Source organism: Ceratotherium simum, chromosome 39 (genome assembly GCF_057802395.1).
Source record: "Ceratotherium simum simum isolate JZ-2026a chromosome 39, ASM5780239v1, whole genome shotgun sequence".
Taxonomy (NCBI): domain Eukaryota; kingdom Metazoa; phylum Chordata; class Mammalia; order Perissodactyla; family Rhinocerotidae; genus Ceratotherium; species Ceratotherium simum.
The window spans coordinates 5353384-5376717 of NC_141938.1; the positions used below are offsets into that span (position 1 = coordinate 5353384).

General features: G+C 57.3%; 2 protein-coding genes across 3 annotated transcripts; one reads left to right on the forward strand and one right to left on the reverse strand.

Moving 5' to 3' along the window:
• Positions 1-2104: 2104 nt before the first annotated feature.
• On the forward strand, positions 2105-7395 carry ELOF1 (elongation factor 1). The gene is made up of 4 exons (XM_087425412.1): positions 2105-2162; positions 6106-6239; positions 6399-6469; positions 6762-7395. The coding sequence occupies exons 2-4, from the start codon at positions 6124-6126 to the stop codon at positions 6824-6826; spliced, it is 252 nt and encodes an 83-aa protein (XP_087281538.1). The 5' UTR covers positions 2105-2162; positions 6106-6123; the 3' UTR covers positions 6827-7395.
• Positions 7396-10097: 2702 nt separating this feature from the next.
• Positions 10098-16367, reverse strand: CNN1 (calponin 1). Of its 2 annotated transcripts, XM_004442665.3 has the most exons (7): positions 16229-16367; positions 14116-14237; positions 12072-12138; positions 11839-11976; positions 11546-11656; positions 10932-11078; positions 10098-10850 (listed from the first exon to the last, which is right to left on the reverse strand). In XM_004442665.3, the coding sequence occupies exons 1-7, from the start codon at positions 16289-16291 to the stop codon at positions 10605-10607; spliced, it is 894 nt and encodes a 297-aa protein (XP_004442722.1). In that variant the 5' UTR covers positions 16292-16367; the 3' UTR covers positions 10098-10604. The 2 variants fall into 2 exon arrangements, with proteins under 2 accessions (XP_004442722.1, XP_087281537.1); XM_087425411.1 differs by lacking the exons at positions 14116-14237; positions 16229-16367 and adding an exon at positions 12704-12971.
• Between the last annotated feature and the right edge of the window lie 6967 nt (positions 16368-23334).

Genomic DNA, 23334 nt, shown 5'->3' on the forward strand with positions numbered 1-23334 from the left:
AGCTCTTATCAAGGTCACCAGTGACCAAACGCTTGCCAAAGTCAACAGTCAATTCTCTTTCCTCATCTGACTCAAACTCTCAGCCACATGTGACACAGCTGGCCGCTCTCCCCGTCTTGAAATACCTTCTTCTGGGGCCTCTGGGAGACGGCATCCACTTCCTTCTCCTCGTCCCTCACCGGCCTGCCCAGTCTCTTGCTGGCTCCTCGCCCTCCTGACCGCTAAGGTTGGGGAGCCCCTGGTCGCCTTCTTAGCCCTCTTCTTTTACTCTACTTTGCTCCTCACCCCTGAAACCAGGTGACCTCCCCTTGCCCCAAGGCTTCAAATAACCTCCATATGTGATGGCTCTCAAAATCACATCCAGATCTTTTTCCTGAGCTCCAGACTCCACTTCCAACGGCCTGTTGCATAGCTCCACTTGCTTGTCTCAATCTTATTATGGCCAAAACACAACCCTTGACTTCTCCTCCAAATCAGCTCGCCTGAGCCTTCCCCAGCTGAGTAAGAGGCAGCACCCAGGGGCTGCGGACAGTAGGAGTCATCCTGGACCATCTTCTCTCCTTCACTCCATCATAAGTTCTGTAGGAGCTGGTTATGTGTAACTCCTACTCAGGCTTCGGATTTCAACCCGAGCATCAGCCTTCCCTAACTTCTCAGACTGGTTTGGCAACCACCTCCACCCTCGTATGCTCTCAGAGATCCACACACAGTCCCCTGCTGCACTGAAGAGTGTGGTCATGGATCCTTTATGTCCAGCCTTTTCACTCAATTGTGGGAATTGTGGAGCCTTGTTTCCCCTCCCCCAGCTCCAAAACGGGGCTTGGAGTCATATCTAGACTTCTAGAGGTGTAAACTTCTGTCATCACTACCCTAGTCCAGGCCACCACCATCTTCCATCCAACTACTGCTCCAGCTTTCAAGCTGGTCTCCCAGCTCCCCTCTATTTTCCACCGGCAGCTAGAGTAGGCTTCTTAATTTGCAGACCAAACATCACTTTCATAAATAAATGACAAGCAACAGGATATATGAGGAAGCCATTTGAGTTAACACTAATTCGGCCTGACCTTGTTTTTCCAAAAGGGCCTGACGGGGCCTGTTGAGCATGCATTGTACATCTGCTTTAAACATTTACAATGTCCCAAAGCCAAGAATGATGCCCCTAAAGATAGGGCTGTAACTTCCCCCCATATCTGCATTTCTTTAAGGATAAGCTAATTGCTGACCTGCTGCACTAAGCTTGTGACCACCGACCCACTGTGTTCACCGAATTGCTGTGCTGGCAAAGCAATCTGGTGAGTATTGTAAAAAGGACATTGCTTTCATTTATGATGTATGGTCTTTGTTCCAAGAAGGTATGTAACCACTCTGTATACCCACTTTTTTGGTGCCCTTCTTTCCTTGGGGAAGTAAGGCCCCAAGCTAGTCCTCAGATCTGGCTCATAATAAACTCACCTCAATTTTGAGTTATAGATTGATTATGGGTTATTTGCATCGATAACTTCTAGGCTCAAAATCCATTAAAAGGCCTTAACACGGCCCACAAGACCCCAAGTGACCCGGCCCCTGCCTGCCTATCCAACCTCGTCTATCGTAATCTCACCACTCAAAGTGTGATCCGCGGACCAACAGCATGTTAAAGCTTCAGAAGAGCCTCTTACTAGCTTCCCCCTCACCCTGATTCAGCCAGCCTGGTATTTGCAATTCCTTAGCACTGGGATATTTGAATGTGTCCGAAGTTGGGGAGACGCTGGTGGGCTGCGAGGGTCTGGGGCTTGAACTGGGAGAGAAGGTAAGCGAAGGTGCTGCGGCCAAGAGCGAGGCTGCCTTTCCAGCGCTGGTATGGCCCGGCCCACGGGTCCTGAAACGCGGGACCGCCCACCCCTGGAAACTCACCAGAAGTACAGGCCGGCAGTGTGCGCTGCAATAGACAAACGCGAGCAGGTCCTCGCGCAGGCGCACTGCGACCCCGCCGCCGGCCGCCCCTCCCCCCGCCAAGGCGAGTACGCGTGCGCACTGGAGGAGGCGGGGCCTGCTCGTGGGGCGGTCCCGGCCATGGGTGGGCGGGGCGTGAGGGGAGGAGAGGGTTTCCGCTTCCGCCGAGAGCCGGAAGTCACTGTCTCCCGGGTGAACGAGGCTGTGGCAACGAGGGGCGGCGAGTGCAGGTGATGGTTCGCGCGGGCGGGCGTTGGGGCCGGGCGGGCCTGGGCGCTGCTCCACCCCGGGGCGCTCACGGGGTCCTGGGGAGGCGCCGAAGACCCCGGGCTTGGGGGGCAGCCCATCGGGGAGCTTCTCTTCCCGGGCCCCAGCCCGGTGAGCGGGGCTGCTCAGAGGCGGGAAGCGACGCCGAAGCCTCGGGGAGCCTGGAGGGACCGCCCACCCGCCGGCTCCTGAGTCACAGCAGGGTCGGGGGCCGAGCCCCTCGGCGCGCTTGGACTTAGGTGGCCGCGGAAGGCCGGGCCGAGGCCCCTGGAGCTTTAGATGCATCCTTTTCTGGGGTGGAGGTGGGGGTGCTGCTGTAGTCACCGGGTGAAATGAGATCCTGGGGCCCATCTGTAGCTTCTGATTCAGGACTTGTTTATTCATTCAACAAACAGTTATTGAGCGCTTAATGTATACCACTCACTACGTGTGTTGAGGATTCAGCAGGGGGCAAATCATGCTCCCCCCTTGCACACCTGACAGTCTAGTAGGGGGGAGCTTCAGAAATCTGCATTTTTTGAGCACCCCCAGGTGATTCTGTTGCGGATGGTGTCCCGGGCGGGCTTTGGGGAAAAAAAAAGAAATAAACACTGCCCCTGCAGGAGAGAGAGCGGGCTACAGCTTACTTTAGTGCAGGGTCTCGTGGGGTCAGCCTACTGCTTTTCTGTCGCATCTCATACCTTTCTCTTCATCGCTCAGTGAGCTTCAGCCCTACCAATCTTCTTCCTCCAGAACAGCTGCTTCTGCCTCCGAGCCTTTGCGGGTGCTATTTTCTCTGCCCGGACTACCTGACGTGGTTGCCCTCTCCCAGCATTCAGGCCTCAGCTTGCCCAGAGGGTCTTTGCCGCTCCACCCTTATCTCAAGTAGCCCCGTCCTGGAAGTGTTCACCCAGCCCTGTTTGTTAACCTCATAGGACTTACCAGTATTTGAAATGATTTCGCTTAGTAGTTAACTTAAGGATCTGTCTTCTGTGAAAATGTGAGTTTCACAAGCGCAGATGCCTTGCCGGCCTTGATGGCAGCATTGCTGTGGTTTAGCGGAGGGCCTGGCACAGGTTCATTCATTCATTCAGCAAATATTTGTTGAGCACCAGCTCTGTGCAAGAGCAGCTCTAGGCTCTGGGGATACAAAGACAAGACAAAAATTCCTCCCCTCAGGGAATTTACATTTGGAGGGTGCGGGACGCGGTTGGAGACGCAAGGAGACCAATGAGGAGGCTGTTGTGATAATCCAGGCCAGAGATGACCTGGACTCAGGACTCAGAGCACAGAGCTGGCTCTGGGGGTGGTGAGAAGTGGTCGGATCTGGATATAGAGTCATGCGTTGCTTAATGAGGGGGCCACGTTCTGAGAAAGGCGTCGCTAGGCGATTTCGTCGTTGTGCGAACATCATAGTGTGTGCTTACACAGACCTAGATGGTACAGCCTCCTACGCACCTCGGCTCTGTGGGACTAATCTTATGGGACCACAGTCATATATGCAGTCCATCGTTGGCAGAAACATCGTTATGCGACGCATGACTATTTTAGAGGTAGAGCAGCTGGATAGTATTGTATAAGGGGTGTGAGACAGAGTGGAAGGAATTGAGGATGAGTCCAAGGTTTTTGGAAAGATGGTCTTGCTATCTGCTGAGATGGGGAAGACTGGGAGAGCAGGTTGAGGTGTTAGGAGCTCGGTTTTGGACGGGTGATGTTTAAACGTTTGTTAGCATCAGGTGGGGAGGTGTGGCTGGGGCAGGTAGACGGGCGAGTCTGCCGTTCAGAGGAGACATGAGGGTAGAGGAGGCATTTGAAGCCCTGAGACTGGGCAAGCTCTCCATGGGGATGAGCTGAGGCACAGAGGAGAGGGGCCCAAAGATTGAGCTTGTGGGCTCAGGTATCGTTAGTGAATTGGGGGAGGGGGTGTAGCAGCAGCGGCAGAGGCTGAAAGAAGCTGCCGGTGAGGCGGAGGTGGGCGAGTGTGGGTCCTGAGAGCCCCATAGGAAGGGTGGGAAGAGGAACCAGTGTGTCCAGTGCCCTGAGGAGCGGGGACTGCCCCTTGGGATGGGCCACATGGGCGGGGGAGCAGAGAGAGAATGGGAGGGAACAGAAGCCCACAGAGAACGAAGGCACTGTTGTTTTTAACAATGGGAGAGGTAATAAGAATGTATCTGTTAATGATCCAGCAGGGAGAGAAAATGTGATGTTGGGATCCAGGGCCCAAGGTAACAAGTGGTTTTTGTGGCAAGCGTGGACATCCTTCCACAGCAAAGGAGAGAGGGCAGAAGGGGTGGGCCTGGGGGCTTGTGGGTGTTCTCTGATGACTGTTTCTCAGTGATTTGGAAGCACCGTCAGTTAAGAATGAGGATGTCAGGGCCGCCCGGTGGTGTAGTGGTTAAGTTTGCACACTCCGCTTTGGCAGCCCGGGATTTGCAGGTTCGGATCCCAGACTCTGGCCTACATACCGCTCATCAGCCATGCTGTGGCCGCGTCCCACATACAAGATAGAGGAAGATTGGCACAAATGTTAGCTCAGGGCCAATCTTCCTCACCAAAAAAAAAAAAAAAAAAAAGAATGAGGACATCACATAGAGAGTGATGGCTAAATATGAATGAAACTCTGGTCTTTCTTCTGGCGGGCTACTGACCTCCCCTGTCGTGGAGGCACGATGCTGGAACCAGCAGTCGAGTGTAGGTGGTGTGTGTGTGGTGGTGGTGGGAGGGGAGTGCCTTGGAAGGTTCAGGGATGGCAAACCACGGAGCCCTGAGCCCAGCGCCTGGCATGGGAAATGTGCTCAGTGGTCTGTGCTCCGTGGTAGCCCCCACCTCTGAGACATCTGTCCCTGGACGTCCCTCTGGCACCTGACGCCATCATTTCCCCCTACACCTTGTTCTTCCTATTAGACATCAGAGAATGATGCCGCCATCTCCCCCTGCCTACCCACTCCAGTCCCCCCACAACCTTAGGAGTCACCCCGGGCCCTTCCTTCTCTCCCCGTGCTTGCTCGCTTCACTGACTTGTCCCCTCAACCTCTCGCCCACTGCCGTCTCACCACCCCGAACGGCCCTGTCCCCGTTCTGACTTCGTCGTCCTCCAGACTCTTGACTCCTCAATCCCTTCAAAATACAAAGTGATTTCATCCTTTCTCTCCCAATGGCCTCCAGGATCCACCCAAACCCCTCCCTCCTGCCCTGTGCCCTCTTCAGCCTGCCCCTCTCCCCCACCTGTGTGGTCCCCAGATGCTGCCTGGGGCCCTCAGACCCCTGCCCCTGGGCCTTTGCACGTGGTGTTTCTTTGCTCAAAACACTTGTCCCCTCTTCTCTGCCCGACAGCTCCTCGTCTGTGGAGAGGCACCCAGGGGGCCCACCTGGAGGCTCTGTCACATGCCCCGGGTACCATTCCGCCGGGTAGCACTTGCGCGTCCCTTCCACAAGAGGAGCAGCTGCGCCTAAAATGACCAACTTTTGAGCACTTGGGTTCTGCGTGGGCCTGCGCAGTGGCCTGTCGCAGAATCTGTCACGTCATCCTCCCCAGGAACAGTGGTTTCCTGTGCAGGTGCCACAGTGGATGGCAGGCCCTGTGCAAGCACTTCACTTACCATTCATCGTGTCGGCCCCACAAGAGCCCTCTGAGATAGCAGCCTCATGTATTTTATAGGCAGGAAACTGAGGCACAGAGACCTTAAGTAACCTGCTCGGGGTCACACAGTCATGGGGGGCCGGGGTTAGAACCCAGGCCGCCTGACAGCAGAGCCTGCCCCCACCTCCTCCACGCAGGGTTGTCCGCCTGCCCCGGAAGGCACCGTTGTGCAAGTCCCGCTTCACTATGGGCCAGCCAGGCCCTCCCTCCGGCCTGCTTCCTAGAGCGTCGAGCTGGAGGGCTGCGTGGGTCCCATGAGTCGCTGACTTCTGCCTCCCTCCCCCCAGGGTCGCCTTCCTGCAGACATGGGGCGCCGAAAGTCCAAACGGAAGCCGCCTCCCAAGAAGAAGATGACAGGCACCCTAGAGACCCAGTTCACCTGCCCCTTCTGCAACCACGAGAAGTCTTGTGACGTGAAAATGTGAGTGGGGCCGGGGGCCGGGGGTCCTGCCTCACGGGGCCTCCCGCTCCTCCCTCGGTCACCGTCCTCCTTTCTGCCCGGGCCTCCCCGTTAGCGGGACTGTCACCCCTAGACACAGGTGTCCTGGCTCACCAGCCCCCCCACCTCCTCCTGTTCCAGGGACCGTGCCCGCAACACTGGAGTCATCTCTTGTACCGTGTGCCTAGAGGAATTCCAGACGCCTATCACATGTATCCTTGGGAAACCTGGCGTTTTCCAGGGGGTGGGGGCGGGGTGCCCTGGGTGGGCTGCTCAGGGGCACCTGGCCAAGAGTGAGGGGGCCGGAAGCCAGCCCCTACTCCTCTGGCCCCCATGTGCCCTGGCACAGGGCTGTGGCCGCCCAGAGGAACCCAGTGCCGCCTGCCGACCTATGTGGGGTGACAGGGTGCAGGACAGGGCTCTGGGTACAACGGCGTGAGCAGCAGAGGTGTGTATGGGGAAGGGGTCCAATGCCCCCAGTCGCCCTTGACCTCAGTGGCTCAGATCTGTCAGAACCGGTGGACGTATACAGCGATTGGATAGACGCCTGCGAGGCGGCCAATCAGTAGCATCGCAGAGGAACCGCCCCCGTGGCAGCCCCGCCTGCGTGTGCCCGCCCACTGGGTACCAATCCAGAGACATTCCAGGGTCCAGGGGGTGGGTCCAGGGCCTATGCAGCCCTGTGTGTGTGTGTGTGGAGTGGGTGTGAGTGTGTGTGTGTGGCCGTGGGGTGTGCTTGTGGGTACAGGGTGGAGTTGAGGGGGAGCTGCTGGGCCCCGGGGGCCTGACCTGCCTCCCTTGGCTCTGAAAGTCTTGGACTTGCTCCCTCCCGTCCCTGTGCGGCCTGCCTGGCTCCTCCAGGCCGGCGGGCGTCCTGACATCCTGGGCCAGGGCAAGCCCCGAAGAGGCTGCCTCAGGACTCTCCAGCCTCCTCCCCCACTCACCCGTCGGAACTGGACTGCCTGCCCTCCTTCCCTGCCTTCCAAGGCCAGTGGCCCGGGACTTGAAGCCACACTCCCACAGGCCCCCTGGCAGGGCAGCCCCCGGGTCATTTTTAGTTGCTTTTGTAGAGGAGGGAGGGGCTGGTCCCGGGCAGCTGTCAGTCACGCACTCTTAAATAAAGCAGAGATACAAACTCCCGGCTCTCTGATTTCCTGCGTTCTGGGGCAGCCCCAGGGGCTCAGCCGGGAGCAGGAGGGAAGGGGAAACTGAGGCATTCAGAGGCCGCCTGGCGGGCCATTGGAAGTGGGGTTTGGTCAGTCCTTCAAACTGCCCAACGTTTCGTCCACTCGACAAGCATTCGGGGTGAAACCAGGGCAGTGCTGGGCTCCTGGGACATGGATGAACCCACAGCCCTCAGGCCAGGCGTGTATAGTCACAACAAAGAATGGAGCTAACAGCCCAGGGGAGCTGGGGTAGAATGGGGCGGGGGGTCCTTCCTGGGTACGGCCGGATGGCGACGTCGCTCAAGGGCCACCCTGTGCCAGACGCTGCTCTCAGGCTGCTTGCCTCACGCCCGTGCCCCAACAGCTGCCTGAGACAGGCGTCCCAGGTTCGTGGATGAGGAAACTGAGGCCAGAGGGGAGGTTGCTGGCCCAAGGTCCCCCAGCTGGGCCTTGAACCCGGGAGGCCTGGCTCCACAGCCCGACAGCCGGGGGGGCTTACTTCATCATGTGTCCAAGGTCCAGGCTGAGAGATCAGCTCTCGGCTTCCTGGGCGCTGTGGGGAAGCCGTCTCCCGTTGGAGGAGAGTCAGGGTCCACGGCAGAGACCTTTGTCTGAGGTTGGGGCTCAATGCGTGTGTGTGCTCGAGCGCTGTTCCTGAGTTATATCCTTTTATAATAAACCAATAATCTAGTGAGTAAAATGTTTCAGAGTTCTGTGAGCTGCTCTAGCAAACTGATCGAACCTGAGGAGGGGGTCATGGGTCAGAGGCACAGGTGACAGCCTGGACTTGCGATTGGCACCTGGTGGGGGGCAGTCTTGTGGGACTGAGCCCTTAACCTGTGGGCTCTGACTCCATCTCCAGGTGGTTGGTGTCAGAATTGAGTTAATTGCTTGGTGGTGTTGGAAAAACACGCATCAGAACGTGGCTGATGGTGAGCCCTCAGGTGCTGGTGCCCTCAGATCATGTGTGTGTGACGGACGTCCTGCTGCTCCGCGCCTGTGCTGGGGCGGATCCAGCTTCTCCACTGAGCCTCGGGGGCCTGGGCGGCAGCTGACCTGTGCTTTGGATTCGTCATCGGTACAGTGAGAAGGATGATGGAACCTTCCTCCCGGGGCCTTGCTGAGGCGGGAGGCGCCTAGCACCATGCCTGGCATGGTTCAAGAGGCTCCGCACCCACCCGGGGCATGAGGGATGTGAACAGCCGAGGAAGATGCCGAGCTGGCTGGGAGCCCTGGCCACCAGGCCCAGCCGGGGTCTGGCATGTGCCCCCCAAGGCCCACCCTGCCCTGACGTGGCCCTCCCTGGCGTCCCCACCTGCCCCTCTGAGGCCCCAGATAAGGTCCTGTGGCCCAGGCAGGAGCCAGAGGACATGGCAGAGCGGTGGACAGGTGCCTGGGTGGGGAGTGCCCTCCGGGGTCCAGCAGAAAGGGGGCTCGTTCCTCTGGCATCAAAGGCCCGCCCACCCCAGTCTCCCAGGCCAAGTGCTAATATGGTGCTGTTTTCCGAGGAGCCAGGGCCCGGGGCCAGCCATGGATCCTCCTCGGCATAGCTTCCCCGCCCCGGCCCTGGGGGAGCAGGACTTGCAGTAGCCAGGCCAAGAGCGCCTGGAATCCGTTTACGAGGCCCCGGGGGCCGTGTGCGTCTGTGCATGGGAGTCTTCTGGTGTGTCTCTGCAGGTCCCCGTGTTCCAGCCTCGTGCCCTGGGGAGGGAGGGAGGGGGGAAGCCTGCTCTGTGAGCCCCGCATGGCTGCGTCTTCTTGGAACCCTGACAGTGGTGGCTTCCAGGCAGGATGGCTGGGGCCCACACCATGGGGAGAACAGGGTCCCCTCTGAAATGTGAGGAGGTCGGGGCCCTGTCCACAGACTTCTAGGGGCCTGGGCTGGCAAGCCAGACTCGGGGACCAGCCTTAAGGAGAAGGGAGAGAGTGAGCTGGGCTCACAGGGCAGCCGCACCCCGCTGTCAGCTACTCCACTGCTCTGTGCCAGTCAGTAAAGGCCTTCACTCTCGGCCCCCGCGGTGCCCACTCGCCCACTGCCCTGTCCCCTCAAACTTGCCCACAGTCCACTCCAGGGCCACGGGTTCCCCCTGCCCACAGGGGCCTCCAGGACCCGGCTTGCTGTCTGTCCATTCTCACTGATCGGTGCCAGATGTCATCCCCCACCTGGAGGCGTCATTTCATTTAGGCTTCCCTATGACCCCTTAAGCCTCACTGTCCCCATTTTCCTGATGGAAAACAGGCCTAGGCAAGGGAAGTGACTTGCCCAAGGTCACCCGGCTAGCGAGCAGCAGAACTGTGATTCACATCCGGGCCAGCCTGGCTGTTTCTCAATACAACTCACAGGCTCCCCGGGAAGGTACGTGGGTGCCGAGCATGTGCGTGTGGACCTTATGTACATGTTCGAGGGTGTACTGCATGTGTGCGAAAGGGCAGCGTGTGTGTGGCTAAGGCTGCAGAGAGCGTGTGCACGCCCTACACACGTAATGGTGCGTGTGTGCGGATTTGGGTGGGAGTGGGTGCCTGCCCTGGGTCCAGCGAGTGGCTGTGAGCTCCGGGTGTGTGTCAGGGTGCGTGTGAGCGTGCGTGCGGGAGACGGAGTGTATCTGAGCAAGGCTGTTTGCGCGTGTGCAAGAGCCACGCAGGCCCTGGAAGAGAGCAGCCCTGGGTCCTCGGATGATTTTACAGCCGTTTATTGTGCTCCAGTGAAATAGAAAAAGAAAGTGCTCGCGTCACAAACGCCGCTGTCACATCCACGTACGCCAGTCGCTGAAACCAAACCGCGTGTGTCCGCTGGGTCTCTGGGCATGCAGTTGGCTCCCACTGCGGGAATGGGGCGGGGGCAGGCCGAGCCTGGGCTCTGGGGGCTTCGCTTGGGGGGCTTCTCGTCCTGGGGGGACCCACCTGTGAGGGAGTGGGGGGACAGCCGGAGTAGCTTTGCTCAGTGCGTCCTTTGGGTGCTGTTGGGAACACCCGGCTCGATGGTGGACCCTGCGGAGGGCGCTCCAGGGAGGAGGGCCCCTCCCCCCGCACAGACCCCCCAGGCTGCTCCCCCCAACGCTAACCCTGTGGCAGGTGCCAGCGGGCTGGAGGGCGCCATGCAGGGGGAGGGTTTGGCGGGGCCGGGCGGGGCCCTGCCGAGAGCAGCAGCCAGCCTCCCCGGGGAAGGCCGGGAGGCCCGGGCCTAGGCAGAGTTGTAGTAATTGTGCAGGTGGTGGTTCGGGGCCGGCTCATCCAGCTCCGGGTACTCGGGCGTCAGGCAGTACTTGGGGTCGTAGACCTGGCGCGGCAGCCCGTACACGGTCATGCCCCGCTGCGAGGCCCCCTTGTTGCTGCCCATCTGCAGGCTGACGTTGAGCGTGTCGCAGTGCTCCATGCCCAGCCCCGGCTCGAAGATCTGCCGCTTGGTCCCCGGCGCGGTCATGCCCGCCTGCGGGGGGCAGCGTGGTCAGGCCGTGGAGATGGCCAGGGCCACGGGCCCCGCCAGCCCGCCCCGCAGCCCCCCACACACCTGGCTGGCTCCCTTGTTGGTGCCCATCTGCAGGCTGATGGTGGCCTGGTCCAGGGGCTGGTCCGTGCCCAGCTTGGGGTCGTAGAGGTGGCGCCGGGTGCCATAGGCGGTCATGCCCTGCTGGCTGGCAAACTTGTTGGTGCCCATCTAGGGAGCCAGAGGAGAACCACTCGGGGTTACAGAGCCTCACCATGAGCCACGAGATATACCAATGTCTGGGGACACCTACATGGCCCTGTTTCCACCCTTGGGCTACAGGCTGGAAACAGGCCCAGAGAGGGTGTGTCACATCACCAGTAAGTGGCTCTGAGCACCAGGGCCTGACTTCCAGGGTTCAAGTCCCAGCCCGGCTACTCATCACCTGGTCGATCCTGGCGAGAGAGCTAGCTTCTCCGGGCCTCAGTTTCCGCATCTTTATAAAGGGTATGATCATAACAGTCCCACCCCCCCACCCAGAAATGCGGGAGGAGTGAGGCAGCACAGCGGCTGGCATATAGCTTAGTTAATGCCAAATATCGTGTCGCCAAAAGCCCTCAGGGACCAGGGGGCCCTCCCGGCCTCCTCCACCTCCCCCTCAGCTCAGCAGCGTGGGCCGGGCACGGAAGGGGCGGCACCTGCAGCCCGATGATGTTCCGCCCTTCTCGGAGCTTCTCCGGCTCAAATTTCCGCTCCTGCTTCTCTGCGTACTTCACGCCCACGTTCACCTTGTTCCCTTTCGTCTTGGCCTGGGGAGGGCGAAGGGGCGGGGACTGACGAGGGAGCCTCCGGGCCGCATCGTCCCCTCAAGACCCTTTGCAGCACCCGCTCTCCCCCAACCCACGCTGGGCCCCGGGCACGAGCGGCCCCACTCCCCTCCCGGCCCAGACCGCCCGCGGCCCCTGCCCGGTGCCCACCCTCCCCCACTCACCATGCTGGCCAGGGCCAGGAGCGTGGACTGCACCTGGGTGTGGTTGGTGTTCTCGAACAGGTCGTTGGCCTCGAAGATGTCGTGGGGCTTCACCCCGTACTTGGTGATGGCCTTGATGAAGTTGCCGATGTTCTCCAGCTGGAGGGGAGCAGGCGGCAGTCAGTGTGTGGGGGGACACGGTGGAGGTCTGAGGGCCAGGGGTTGAAAGAGTTAAAAAAAGAGCCTGGACTCACCTGGTGCCAATTTTGGGTCGACTCATTGACCTTCTTCACGGAGCCCGGCTGGAGTTTATTGATGAACCTACGAGGAGTGGGGGAGGGGAGTGAGAAAGGGACCCCTGTGCCCCCTACCCATGCCCAGCCCAGGCGCGGGACAAGGGCTCAGGATGACAGCCGGTGGGCGATACCCATTTTGCTGTTTCCCACTGCCGTCAGCTCTCAGCCGCAGCCCACCCATCCACCGCACACACAGGCAGGACCGAGATGGGAAGCCAACCCCAGGACCAGACTCGGGTCTTGGGGCAGAAAGGCTCTCATCCAGGGTATGTGGGGGTCTCCTGCGGTGCCCCCGCCTCGCTAGCGACCACGGTTCAGCCTCCTTTTCCCTCTTGGACCTCTGCACCGTGGAGAGCCCGCAGCTCAGGCCTGAGACTTCCCTGCCACCCTCACCCCCCATGACCTCATCCAGGCTCTTGACTTGAAATGCCTTTGGTACCCCAAGGACTCCCCGCCCCGGACTGCTGACACCCACCTCTGCCCACAGAGCTCCCTCCATCCCCACCTCCAGCTCAGGAAACCCACCCACCCTTCGAGGTGCCCAGGCAAAGCCCTCAAACTTGCTCCTGGCTCTCCTCTCCCTTTCTCACCCCACACCCAGTCCCTCAGCCAGTGCTCTGGCTCTGCCTCCTGAAGACTTCCAGAAGCCCACGGCTGGCTCCTCGCCACCTCCAGCCTGCTCTGAGCCCCCAGCGTCTCTCTCCTGGGCTCTTGAAGTGGCCTCCCTGTGGGCTCCCGGCTTCCACCTCATCCCCTACAAACCCTTCTTCATCTCGCAGCTAAAATGGCCTTTTCAAAACAAGTAACTTCCCAGGTCAGAACTCTCCTATGGTTTCCCACTGCCTTCAGAATAAAAGCCTAATTGTTAGCATGATTAAAAGTCCCTACCTCATCTGGCCCCCTCCACTTCCCCTAACTCACTCGGTGCCGGCCACGCTGGCCTCCTCGCTGTCCCATGAACATACCAGGCATGCTCCCACCTCAGGGCCTTTGCACTGGCTGGCCCCCCTGCCTGGTCCACTCTTCCCTCAGATGCCCTCCCAGCTCCCTCCCTCACTTCATCCAAGATTCTGCTCACATGTTACCTTTCTAGACCATTCTATACAAGCAGCAACCCTTCACCCCACCCGGCCCTCCCATCCTCCCCAGCTCCTCTTCTCCGTGGCCCTTCCCACCCCAGGCAGGTATGTGACTGTTTCATCGATTATCTGATCCACCTCCCGCACTAGGACTAAAGCTGTGTGTTCAATACCCCCAGTGCCTAGAACTGGCACACAGCAGGAGCTCCGTAAATGCTTGTTTGGAGGACTGAGTGGGTGGCTGGCTCTGCCCTCTTCAAGGCCAGAGCAGCCTTGTCTGAGCTGGGACACCAGGGCGTCCCCTATTCCTTGTTCCCATTGGATGTGGTAGAATAAGACATACCCCCTCTCCCTCCAACTTTCCAGCACCTAGGGTTTGGCAAGGCCACGCCTTCTGGAAGCTTCCCAGGGCACACTCTGGCCCGCAGGTCACCCTGCCCTGGGTCAGACTCTGGAATCGGAGCTTGGGAGCTGTGAGGGTTTACGTCTCCCTCCGTGATTTACGTTCTGAGAGGAGTAGAAAGTCGGGACCTACTTCAGTTACCATGGCACGTCCCTCATGTCACCAGCGAGCGATGGACAGCCACTGTTGCCCATTGCTTTGTAGCCGTGACCTCCCTTTCTTGGGACCCTGGAGGCCATAATTGGGCCTGCCCTGTCTGTGTGGTGATTCACATTCTAGATCTGGAGTTATTTCCACTGGAACAGCACGGGACTTGGGCGATGGGTTTTACCTAATTGGGCCTCAGTTTTCTTTCCTGTCAAATGGGCACAATGATTATTTGCCACCTCTGAAGACTGTTTCCAGGTCTCAGATATGAAGTCCCCAACCCAGCTCTGAGCTCATGGTCATTGGAGGTGTTGAGGGGGTAGACATGAGTGCCCAGGTTGGGGGGCAGCCCAGGGCAGTCTGCCCCACTCACTCGCAAAGAATGATGCCATCTTTGAGGCCGTCCATGAAGTTGTTGCCGATGCGGCGTCCTGTCACCCCCTCGATCCACTCTCGAAGTTCCTGCTCCCGCTGGTGGTCATACTTCTGGGCCAGCTGGTGGATGGGGGGTGCATAGAGAGGGTGGTGAGGACACAGTGGGGAGCAGGCTTGGCTCCCCGGGCCCAATCCGCGGCTCCCTAGGGCCTGGTCCTCATCCCTTCCCAACTAAGGCAATTCTGCCCCAGCGTCCATGGGGGGGGGGGCCCGGGCTGAGGTGGCACCTGCCCAGGGGGCCATTCCGGGCATTCTGAGGTTTGGCACCAGAGACTGAGGACGAGGGGGGTGGAGAGCAGGACACTTAGAGCTGGGAGGTGGCGCCTGGCCTCCCGGTTCCCCCTCCAGGCCAAACTTGGGGCTTACTTGCCCTGGCCCTGCCCCCCTCCACCCCCCTGCCTGACGCCTCAGGCAGAGGAGGAGGAGACCTAAGGAGGCGCCCTTGAATGTCGCCTTGCAGGGGACAGCTCTGTCTTGCATCTCTGTCTGTGTCAGCGTCTCTCCAGGTCCTCATCTCCCGGCCTCGGCCTCGGGCTCTGGCTGGGGGTGGGGGCTTATGTCTTCCTCCTGGCCGCTTGCGTCTGCATTTCTGCGTCTCTCTCCCCATCCCCCGGGTCCCGTCTCTCTCTCCCCAGCTCTGTCTGTCTTTCCTTGGCCCTGCCTTCCGTCCCCATCCCTCCGCGTCTGGCCGGGGGTGGGCGCAGGCTCGTCCATCTCTGCCTCTGTAGGTCTGTCTCCGTCCCCGACTCCAGGTTCCCTGCCTCGGGTGGGGGTGGGGCTCGTCTGTCGCCCCTCGCTGCCTCTCCATCCCTGTCTCAGTCTTATCTGGCTCCTGGCTGGCCCTCCCCCATCCGTCTCTCTCCTGTCTCCGGCTCCCAGAATCTCTGTCTGCGTCTCTCCCCCTCCCTCCCCTCCCCTCCCCACTTCGTCCCCCTCCGTTTCTCCAGAACCCTCTTCCCCAGCCCAGACAGGCTCCCGGCCCCTGGGGGACCGGGCTGCCCCTTCTCCTGGGGGAGGGGGTGGTGGGAGGGGGCGGCCCCCTCACCTGGCCCGGGCCCTGCCGCCCCCTCCCGACCAGCCCGGCTTTATAAAGCAAACCGGCCCTTATATAGCGCGGCCCCGCGGGCCGGGCTCCCCGAGGCCGCCTTATATGGCGCGGCGGCTCCGCTCGGCTCTGGGGCCGGCGCTGGGGGGGAAGGGGGGGCGGCGCGGCGATCTGTCTCCGGCCCGAGCACCCGCCCCCCACCTGCCCCCTCCGCCAGCCCCGAGGGTCCCCCGACTCAGGTTCTGATCCCAGCTCCCCACCTCCTCGCTGTGGGACCCTAGGAAAAGCCACCCTGAGCCTCAGTGTTCCCCTCTGTCAAATGGGGCTGGTGCTTCATCTCTGTCAGTGCTCAGGGGAGCATTCCAGCGGGTTGGGGACTTCAAGTGGGCTGCCCTGGAGAAGCTGACCCCATTCTGGTGTGTGGGGGGGGCGAGTCCAGGGTCCCAGCTCTGCACCTACCACATGTAGGACCCTAATTACTTGCCTCCCCTCTCTAAACCTCAGTTTACCCATCCATAGCATGAAGGTGGTGTCCCAGTGTCTTCCAAACTCCAAAATTAGGAGACCCCTGTCGTGTCCTGCTCTCTGCCCTCCCCAACTGTCTCCCTCTCCCTTCACAATCTCCCACACTTTCTGAGCCTTGCCTCGCAGGAACCCCAGCTCTCCAAGACTCCCCAATTTCTTTGTCAGGCTAGGGGGGTGGAGAATCAAGTCCGTCCCCAGCCCCCTAGGAACACAAAGGGTTAAAAGGGGCCTCTGATCAAGTGGGGTCTTCAAAATGGACCGACCACCTCAGTTGACCTGTGGCTGCCTGCATGCCCCCCATTGCACCCCCTAACAGTAGCTGAGGGCTCTGGGATGCTCAGGAGGGGGAGGAAGGCAGCCCCGACCCCACACTTGTCCCTCTTCCCTCTCAGGTTCCAGGCCACAGGGGATAGGCAGGAGGGCCCCAGGAATCCCAAGAGCAGGGCCTCTGGCCTGGCAGGGCATGTGGCCCCAGCCCTACCTTGTTCTTGACCTCAGCAGACAGCCCGTAGGCGGGGCCTCGGTTGAAGTGAGCAGAGGACATGCTGGCCGGTGGTGGGCAGCGGTGGCAGTGGCGCTGAGGACCTCGGCAGCGGCTGGGGCTCCGTCTGCACCCTCTTCCCTCCTCACAAGTTTTTGAAGCTCCGGAGGCGGCCCGGGCCTCTTCCAGGGCCGTCCCATTGGCCGCAGGGGCCTGCCAAGGGGCGGGGCGCCCCCCCACCTCGGCCACCCCCCTCTGATGTCAGGGCCTTGGTATTGGGAGCTGATTGTGTCATTGTTTCCACCTAGGGGGGCGGCCTGGGTTATTCTTTTGGGGGGGGGCTTGGCCAGACAGAGACCAACCTTTCCCCACTCCCCCCGCACCCCCTACTGTTCACTGGGCCTCTGGCTGGGTCTCCAAGTCTCTTTGTGTCTCTCTCTGGCCATCTCGCCATGTCTCTGAGGTCATCTTTCTCCAGTCTTGCGGCAGGACTGCCCCCCGTGGTGGTGTAGCCAGCACCAGCCTGAGTTTAACTCAAGACACCAGCCATCTATCACTGTAGGCAAGTCCCTTCCCCTCTCTGAGCCTCTGTTGGCACATCTGTAAAATGGACTCATGATACTGCCCGTCTCCTGAGGGTGTTAGGAGGGTCAGAAGAAATAATGCCTCCCATATCCAGTGCCTGGCACAGGGCAGGACTCAGGGAATAGCAGTATTTCTGCTCGGAATCTGGCACCCCACTTCTGTCCCCTCCAGCCCCTCATAAGGACCTGAGGGAGCAGAGATCCTGGATCTCACCCTCTCCGTCCACCTGTGGGTTGCCTGAGTCGCAGGGTGACTGCGTTAGCAGCTTGCAGGCCATGGACACCCCCCGATGTCCCTGTCCCAGCCACACTGGCCTGGAGGGAACCCCCGCAAGCAGCCCTGCCCGGCCAGATCTCACCCCTGGAGCACAGGGATGGATGACATGCCCGCATCATGCACATATGTCAAGGCCATGTTAGTGACACTCGGTGACATATCAGCAACCTGCCATACACATATGTTAAGGACACACAGTTTGTGGGCCACATGCTTAGGGCACAGCTTCCATATGCTAATATGACAGCAGCCCTATGTCGGTCCCTGTTCCAGGCATTACATATATCAGTCCAATCCTCACAACACCCTCAGAAGCGGACACAGTTAATATACAAACTTTACAGAGGGGAAAACTGAGGCACAGGGCTGTGGATTGCTTTCCCAGTATCACACAGCTCACCAGGGGTAGAGCAGAATTGGAACCCAGGCCCGTGCCCCTAATGCTCTGAGGCTAAGGCAGGGTTTCTCAACGTCGGGGTTGGATAATTCTTCGTGGTGGGGGGCTGTCCTGGGCATTGTAGGAATTTAAGCAGCATCCCCAGCCTCTACCTACTAAATGCCAGTAGCACCCCCAACTTAGTCTTGACAAACAGAAGTACCTCCAGATATTGCCAAGTGTCCCCGGGGGCCAGAGGGCCAGGGAAGGAGGGCAGATCTCCCCCATTTGAGAACGACTGCGCTAAGGCAACTAAGGACAAGTTGATGGTGTAAAATATGTTGAAAATACACTAAAATACATAAAATGAGCTAACCATTAGCTCCTGCTCTGTACTAAGTGCTTTGGATCTGTTAACTCATTCCTCACAACAGCCTTATGAAGTGAGGTCGAAATGAGGCACAGAGGGGTGAAGCCGACTGCCCAGAGTCACACAGCGCGACGGTGGCGGAGCCAGGATTCGAACGCACGAATTCCGGGCTCCTGCTCACGCTAAGCGGCCCTCGGCGGCCCAAGGTCGCTACTGCGCATGTGCAGACTGGCGCCCCGCGGCCGGCGCCCCCTGGCGGCCCAGGAGGGGCGGGGCGGGGGCGGGGCCTGGCGGGGGGGCCCGGCGGCGGTGACGTCACGCGCTGACTCACTCGGCCCCGCCCCCGGCCGCGCCGCTTGGCCATTTATAGCATCCGCGCGGGCTCTGAAGTCACGGCCCAGGCACGACGCGGGCGGGGCGGGGAGCTCTTGGCGGCCCCCGACGGGGCAGCCCGGGGTCTCCCTGGAGGGCAGCCCTTTCTGGGTGTGCGTCTCTATCTCTGGCTGTTTCTGGGTCGTTCTCTGTCCGTCTGTCTGTGTCACCAGGCTTTTTCTGTCCCAGCCTTTGTCTCTCTGAATCTGCCTGTCTCACTGTCTCTCTCTTTGTCCCCATGTCTCTTCTCTCCGTTATCTCTCCATCTCTGTGTCTCTGTTTCTGTTTCACGTCTCTGAGTCACCGTTTTTCTCTCTCGATGTCTCTGTACTGTTTCTGTCTCCGTGTCTCTGTCTGGTAGATGGGGGTAAAGGCGGAGAGAGGGGGCTGATGCCATCGAGGTCCCCACCCCAGGGAACGCCCCCATCACTGGCTGTCTGGGGTGCAGTCCCCTACTCAGCTCCTATGTGACGTTTCCCTGGCCCCAGCCCCTCGGTGCCTCAGTTTCCCATCTGAATGAAAGAGTGAGATCTTGCAAGGAACAGGACTGTCAGGAAAGCAAGACTGTCCCTGCCTCTCCTCATCCTTGGGAGACCCCTAAAACCTTCCTGACTCCCAGAACACACACAGAAACACACACAACTCTGTACCTGTGTGTCCCCAGCAGGGAGTGCCAGCCCCCGTCCCCCTGTGCCTGCCTATCTTAGCAGCCCCGCCCTGCCAGCCCCCTCCTCACTTATCTTTCTCCTCCCCAAAACAGGCAGAGGCTGTTGTTCATAAACGTTTCAAAGTTGTTTCTGGAAGGCTCTCTCCATGCCAGGCACAATCTCATTTAATCCTCACCACTGCACTCTGGGGGTGGAAACTCGTAGGCCCATTTTATAGATAAGGAAACTCAAGGATCAGAGAGGCCGGGCCATTCTCTCAGGGTGACGCTGCTCCCAGATTCTTCAACATGTTTCTTGAATGCTCAAGCACGCTCCTACCTCAGGACCTTTGCACTGGCAGTCCCTTCTGCCTAGACACATTTATGCAAGATGTCTGCCTGGCCTTTCCCTCCCTTTCTCTGCTCAAATAACAGCATCCTCCACCCCCAGACTGACTGTGAGAGGATGGGCATGCGGGAGCTGTTCACTTAAGAGTTTGCACCTCACAGTGGGTATGTCTCCCTCCATAAAAACTTTCATTTTAAAAGCCCCTATATGCCTATTATCTGCCTTATCCTTCGAGAACAGAAACTCCACGGGGCAGGGCTTTGCCTGTTTGGTTCACTGCTGTATCCCCACTGCCCAGTACAGTGCCTGCGCACAGCAAGCGCTCAAAAAATGTTCACTGAGTCAATGGAATAAGAGTGGGTGAGCCAGGACTCAAACCCACGTCTCTCTGAAATGTTGATGCTTAATTCCGCACAAAGGAAGGACATAATTCCCCAGCACCTCCTGGACTGAGGGCAGTTGAGGTGGGGGTCCCCATTGTGTTTCCATTCCCACCCTCCCCAGAAGAACAATTGGAGGGTGGAGAAGGGGTTGGGTCACAGGCTGTGGCTGGGGTTATTCCAGGCCATTCTACAGCTGCCCACTCCCTTGTCCAGCCTTGAGCTTTGCAAGAAGGTGCTTTATAGGAAAAACATCTAGTTGAACAAGAGCTTTTTAAAAAGAGTGGACAGATGACTTCCAGATCGGCAAAAATCAGAACATCTGACGACACAGTGCTGGGGAGGCTGTGGGAGCATTGTTGATGGGTGTGGGCAATTTGTCCATAGCTTTAAATGACAAATGTCCTTACCTTTTCTCCTGGTTAATTTTATGTGTCAACTTGATTGGGGTACGGGATGCCCAGATATTTGGTCAATTATTCTAGATGTGTCTGTGAGGGTGTTTTTGAATGAGATAACATACTCATAAAGGTAGACTGAGTAAAACAGATTGTCCTCCCCAATGTGGGTGGGTCGTATCCAATCAGTTGAAGGCCTGAATAGGACAAAAAGGCTGACCCTCCATTGAGTAGAGGGAATTCCTGCCTGACTGCCTTGAGCTGGGACATCAGTCTTTTCCTGCCTTCAGACTGGAACTTAAACAACAACTTTTCTTGGGTCTCCAGCGTGCCAGCTCTTGGACTGGAACTTACACCGTTGGCTATCCCGGTTCTCAGGCCTTCACACTCCGACTGGAACTCCATCACCTGCTCTCCTGGGTCTCCAACTTGCCAACTATCGATCTTGGACTTCTCAGCTTCCATAATCACATGAGCCAGTTCCTTGTAATAAATTAATCTCTTTCTCTCTCTCCCTCTCTCCATATATATATTCTATTGGTTCCATTTCTCTGGAGAACCTGTCTATCTAATACACCTTCTGAACCAGCAAATCTCTTTAGAATATTCCTAAGAAGTACACGTGTAATTCTGAAGAATGACATGTGCAAGAACATTTATTGCAGTGGCCTTTTAATAACAAGTCACCGTACAGATCCATCAACAGGGAACAAGTGAGAAAGACAAAGACGAAGGCAGAATATGCAGCCCTTTGTTTCAATTAAATAAAGGCACTGTGGTGCTGAGGTTAAAAGCGGGGGCTCCGGATCCATATTCCATGGGACTATGCCCTGGTGCTTCCTGGCTGTGTGACCTTGGACAAGTGTCTTAACCTCTCTGTGCCTCAGTTGCCTCGTCTAGAAAAATGGGCATCTCAATAGTGCCTGCTTCCCAGGTTTCTTTGTTTTTAACTTTTTATTTTGAGATAATTTTTAGACTTACAGAAAAGTTGCAAAAATAGCAGAGAGAATTCCCATATACCCTGTTGCCCCGGCTGTAAACATCTTACATAACCATAGTACATTTATCAAATCAAGAAATTAACTTTGGGACACTACTATTAATAAACTACAGACTGGATCTGGATTTCTCCAGCTTTTCTACTCATGTCTTTTTTCTGTCCCAGGACCCAATTCAAGATCCCTCATTGCATTTAGTTGACATGGTTCCTTACTCCTCTAGTCTGTGACAGTCCCTCAGTTTTACATGCCTTGACATTTTTGAAGAGTAAAGGTCAGTAATTTTGTCAACTGCCTCTCAATTTGGTTTGTCTTGATTGGATTGAGGTTTTGGCCTTCCTGGGAAGGATACCAGAGAAGTGATGTTGCCTTCTCATATCAGGGGCTTATGATGTCATTGTGATGTCACTATGACTCATTGCTGGTGATGTTAACCTTGGCCTCTTGCTTAAGGTGTCGTCTGCCAGGATCCTCCACTGTGAAGCTGCTCTTTTTCCTAGGATTGTTTTGAGGATTGTGTGCTAAAAGGTTTACATCAGGGCTTCACACATACTTTTGTGTTCGGTTAAATTAAAAAAAGAAAAAAGTAAATACGTGTGTTTGAATCCACTACTTCTGGAAGAGGAAAATAGAGGCCGTGACTGCCCCCAAGAGGGGATACTGGGGACTCTGACGGTGGCAGCCAGGTCAGCGACCCCACCACCTGCCACACACGCTCCAGCTGAGCAGAGCGAAATGCGCCTGCGCGTAGCTGGCACGCCGGGCAGAGGGCGGTAGCGCGCCCAGCCGCTGCCCACGGTGGCTGTCAACGTTCTGGGGAGGGGTGCGCAAGCCCTCCTGGACCGGCCGCTGATTGGCTGCGGCGCCTCTCAGATCGGCCAATCACAGGAATCTTGCTGAGGCAGATGTGCTGCGGCTGCGCAGAGCCGTTGAGGTATCCTAAGGGAGCTGCGTGTGTCCTTCTGTCCGCGTGCCGGCGCCGTGCGTCATGGAGGCCAAGGGGCTGCAGAAATGGCTTTATGGGGGCGGATAACCATCCTCGCCTGGCACTCTGCTACTGCCAAGCTCCCGTTTTATGTGCTAATCCACTTAGGTTATTAACAGCCTAAAACCGGGGCTTTCTGGGGGAGCCCATGAGCCCCGCCTTCCGCTGTGACCTAATCTCTTATCACATTCCCCTCAATTCACTCCACTCTAGCCACACAGGGCCTTCGCAGTTGCTCCTTGTGCCAAAGTGTTCCCCGAACTTCCAGAGGCTTCACTCACCTCCTTGACACAAAGGTCACCTGCTCAGTGAGATCTTCCTGGAATAGCTGATTTCAAACTGTAAACCCCTCTAGCACCTCCTCCCTTTCTCTGCTTCATTTCTGTCTACATTACTCATCTCTTTGTAAGGAGACTTTTAAAAATATTGTGGTGAAATATATAACATAAAATGCACCATTTTTAAATGTACAGTTCTGTGGTATTAAGAACATTCACGTTGCTGTGTAACCATCACCATCATCCGTCTTCAGAACTTTTTTCATTTTCCAAGACTGAAATTCTGTCCCCATTAAACACTAACCCCCCATCCCCCTCCCCCAGCCCCCAGCACCCACCATTCTACTTTCTGTCTCTATGAATGTGATTCCTCTAGGGACCTCATGTAAGTGGAATCATATAGTATTTGTCTTTTTGTGACTGGTTTATTTCATTTAGCACAACGTCCTCAATCCATGCTGTAGGCTGTATCAGAATCTCCTTCCTCTTTAAGGCTGAATAATATTCCATTGTATGTCTATACCACATTTTATTTACCTGTTCATCTGTCGACAGACACTTCAGTTGCTTTGGCTATTGTGAATCCAACTGCTATAAACATGGTGTGTAACTATCTGTTCGAGTCCCTGATTTCAGTTCTCTTGGGTATCTACCCAGAAGTGGAATTGCTGAATCATATGGTAACTCCATTTTGAATTTCTTGAGGAATGCCGTGCTGTTTTCTACAGTGGCTGAACCAGTTTACATTCCCACGAGCAATGTACAAGAGTTCCACTTTCTTCACATCCTCGCTAATAATTGTTAGATTCTATTTTGTTGATAATGGCCATCCCAATGGATGCGGAGTGTTTAAATAGACTTTTAAAGTATATCATACATATAGACGAGTGTACAAATTATAACTCAGTGAATCCATGATAACTTTTAAAAACTTTTAAATTGAGATATTACTCAAATGCACAAATCTCAATGGAGAGCTCAACGAATTTTTACATACATATAGCCACGTAATCGTCATGCAGTTCAAGCTATAAAATATTTCTTTTTAAAAAATTCTTAGGGCCGGCCCCGTGGCTTAGGGGTTAAGTGTGCG

What these genes read in the sequence shown, in the direction of transcription:
- ELOF1 (XM_087425412.1), top strand. Translation starts at nt 6,124, where the DNA reads ATGGGGCGCCGAAAGTCCAAACGGAAGCCGCCTCCCAAGAAGAAGATG. An exon ending in AAGTCTTGTGACGTGAAAAT is followed by an intron (nt 6,240 to 6,398) that starts GTGAGTGGGGCC and finishes CTCCTGTTCCAG; the next exon opens with GGACCGTGCCCGCAACACTG. An exon ending in ATTCCAGACGCCTATCACAT is followed by an intron (nt 6,470 to 6,761) that starts GTATCCTTGGGA and finishes TCAGTGGCTCAG; the next exon opens with ATCTGTCAGAACCGGTGGAC.
- CNN1 (XM_004442665.3), bottom strand. Translation starts at nt 16,291, where the DNA reads ATGTCCTCTGCTCACTTCAACCGAGGCCCCGCCTACGGGCTGTCTGCT. An exon ending in GATGGCATCATTCTTTGCGA is followed by an intron (nt 12,139 to 14,115) that starts GTGAGTGGGGCA and finishes CACTCCTCGTAG; the next exon opens with GTTCATCAATAAACTCCAGC. An exon ending in CGACCCAAAATTGGCACCAG is followed by an intron (nt 11,977 to 12,071) that starts GTGAGTCCAGGC and finishes GCTCCCCTCCAG; the next exon opens with CTGGAGAACATCGGCAACTT.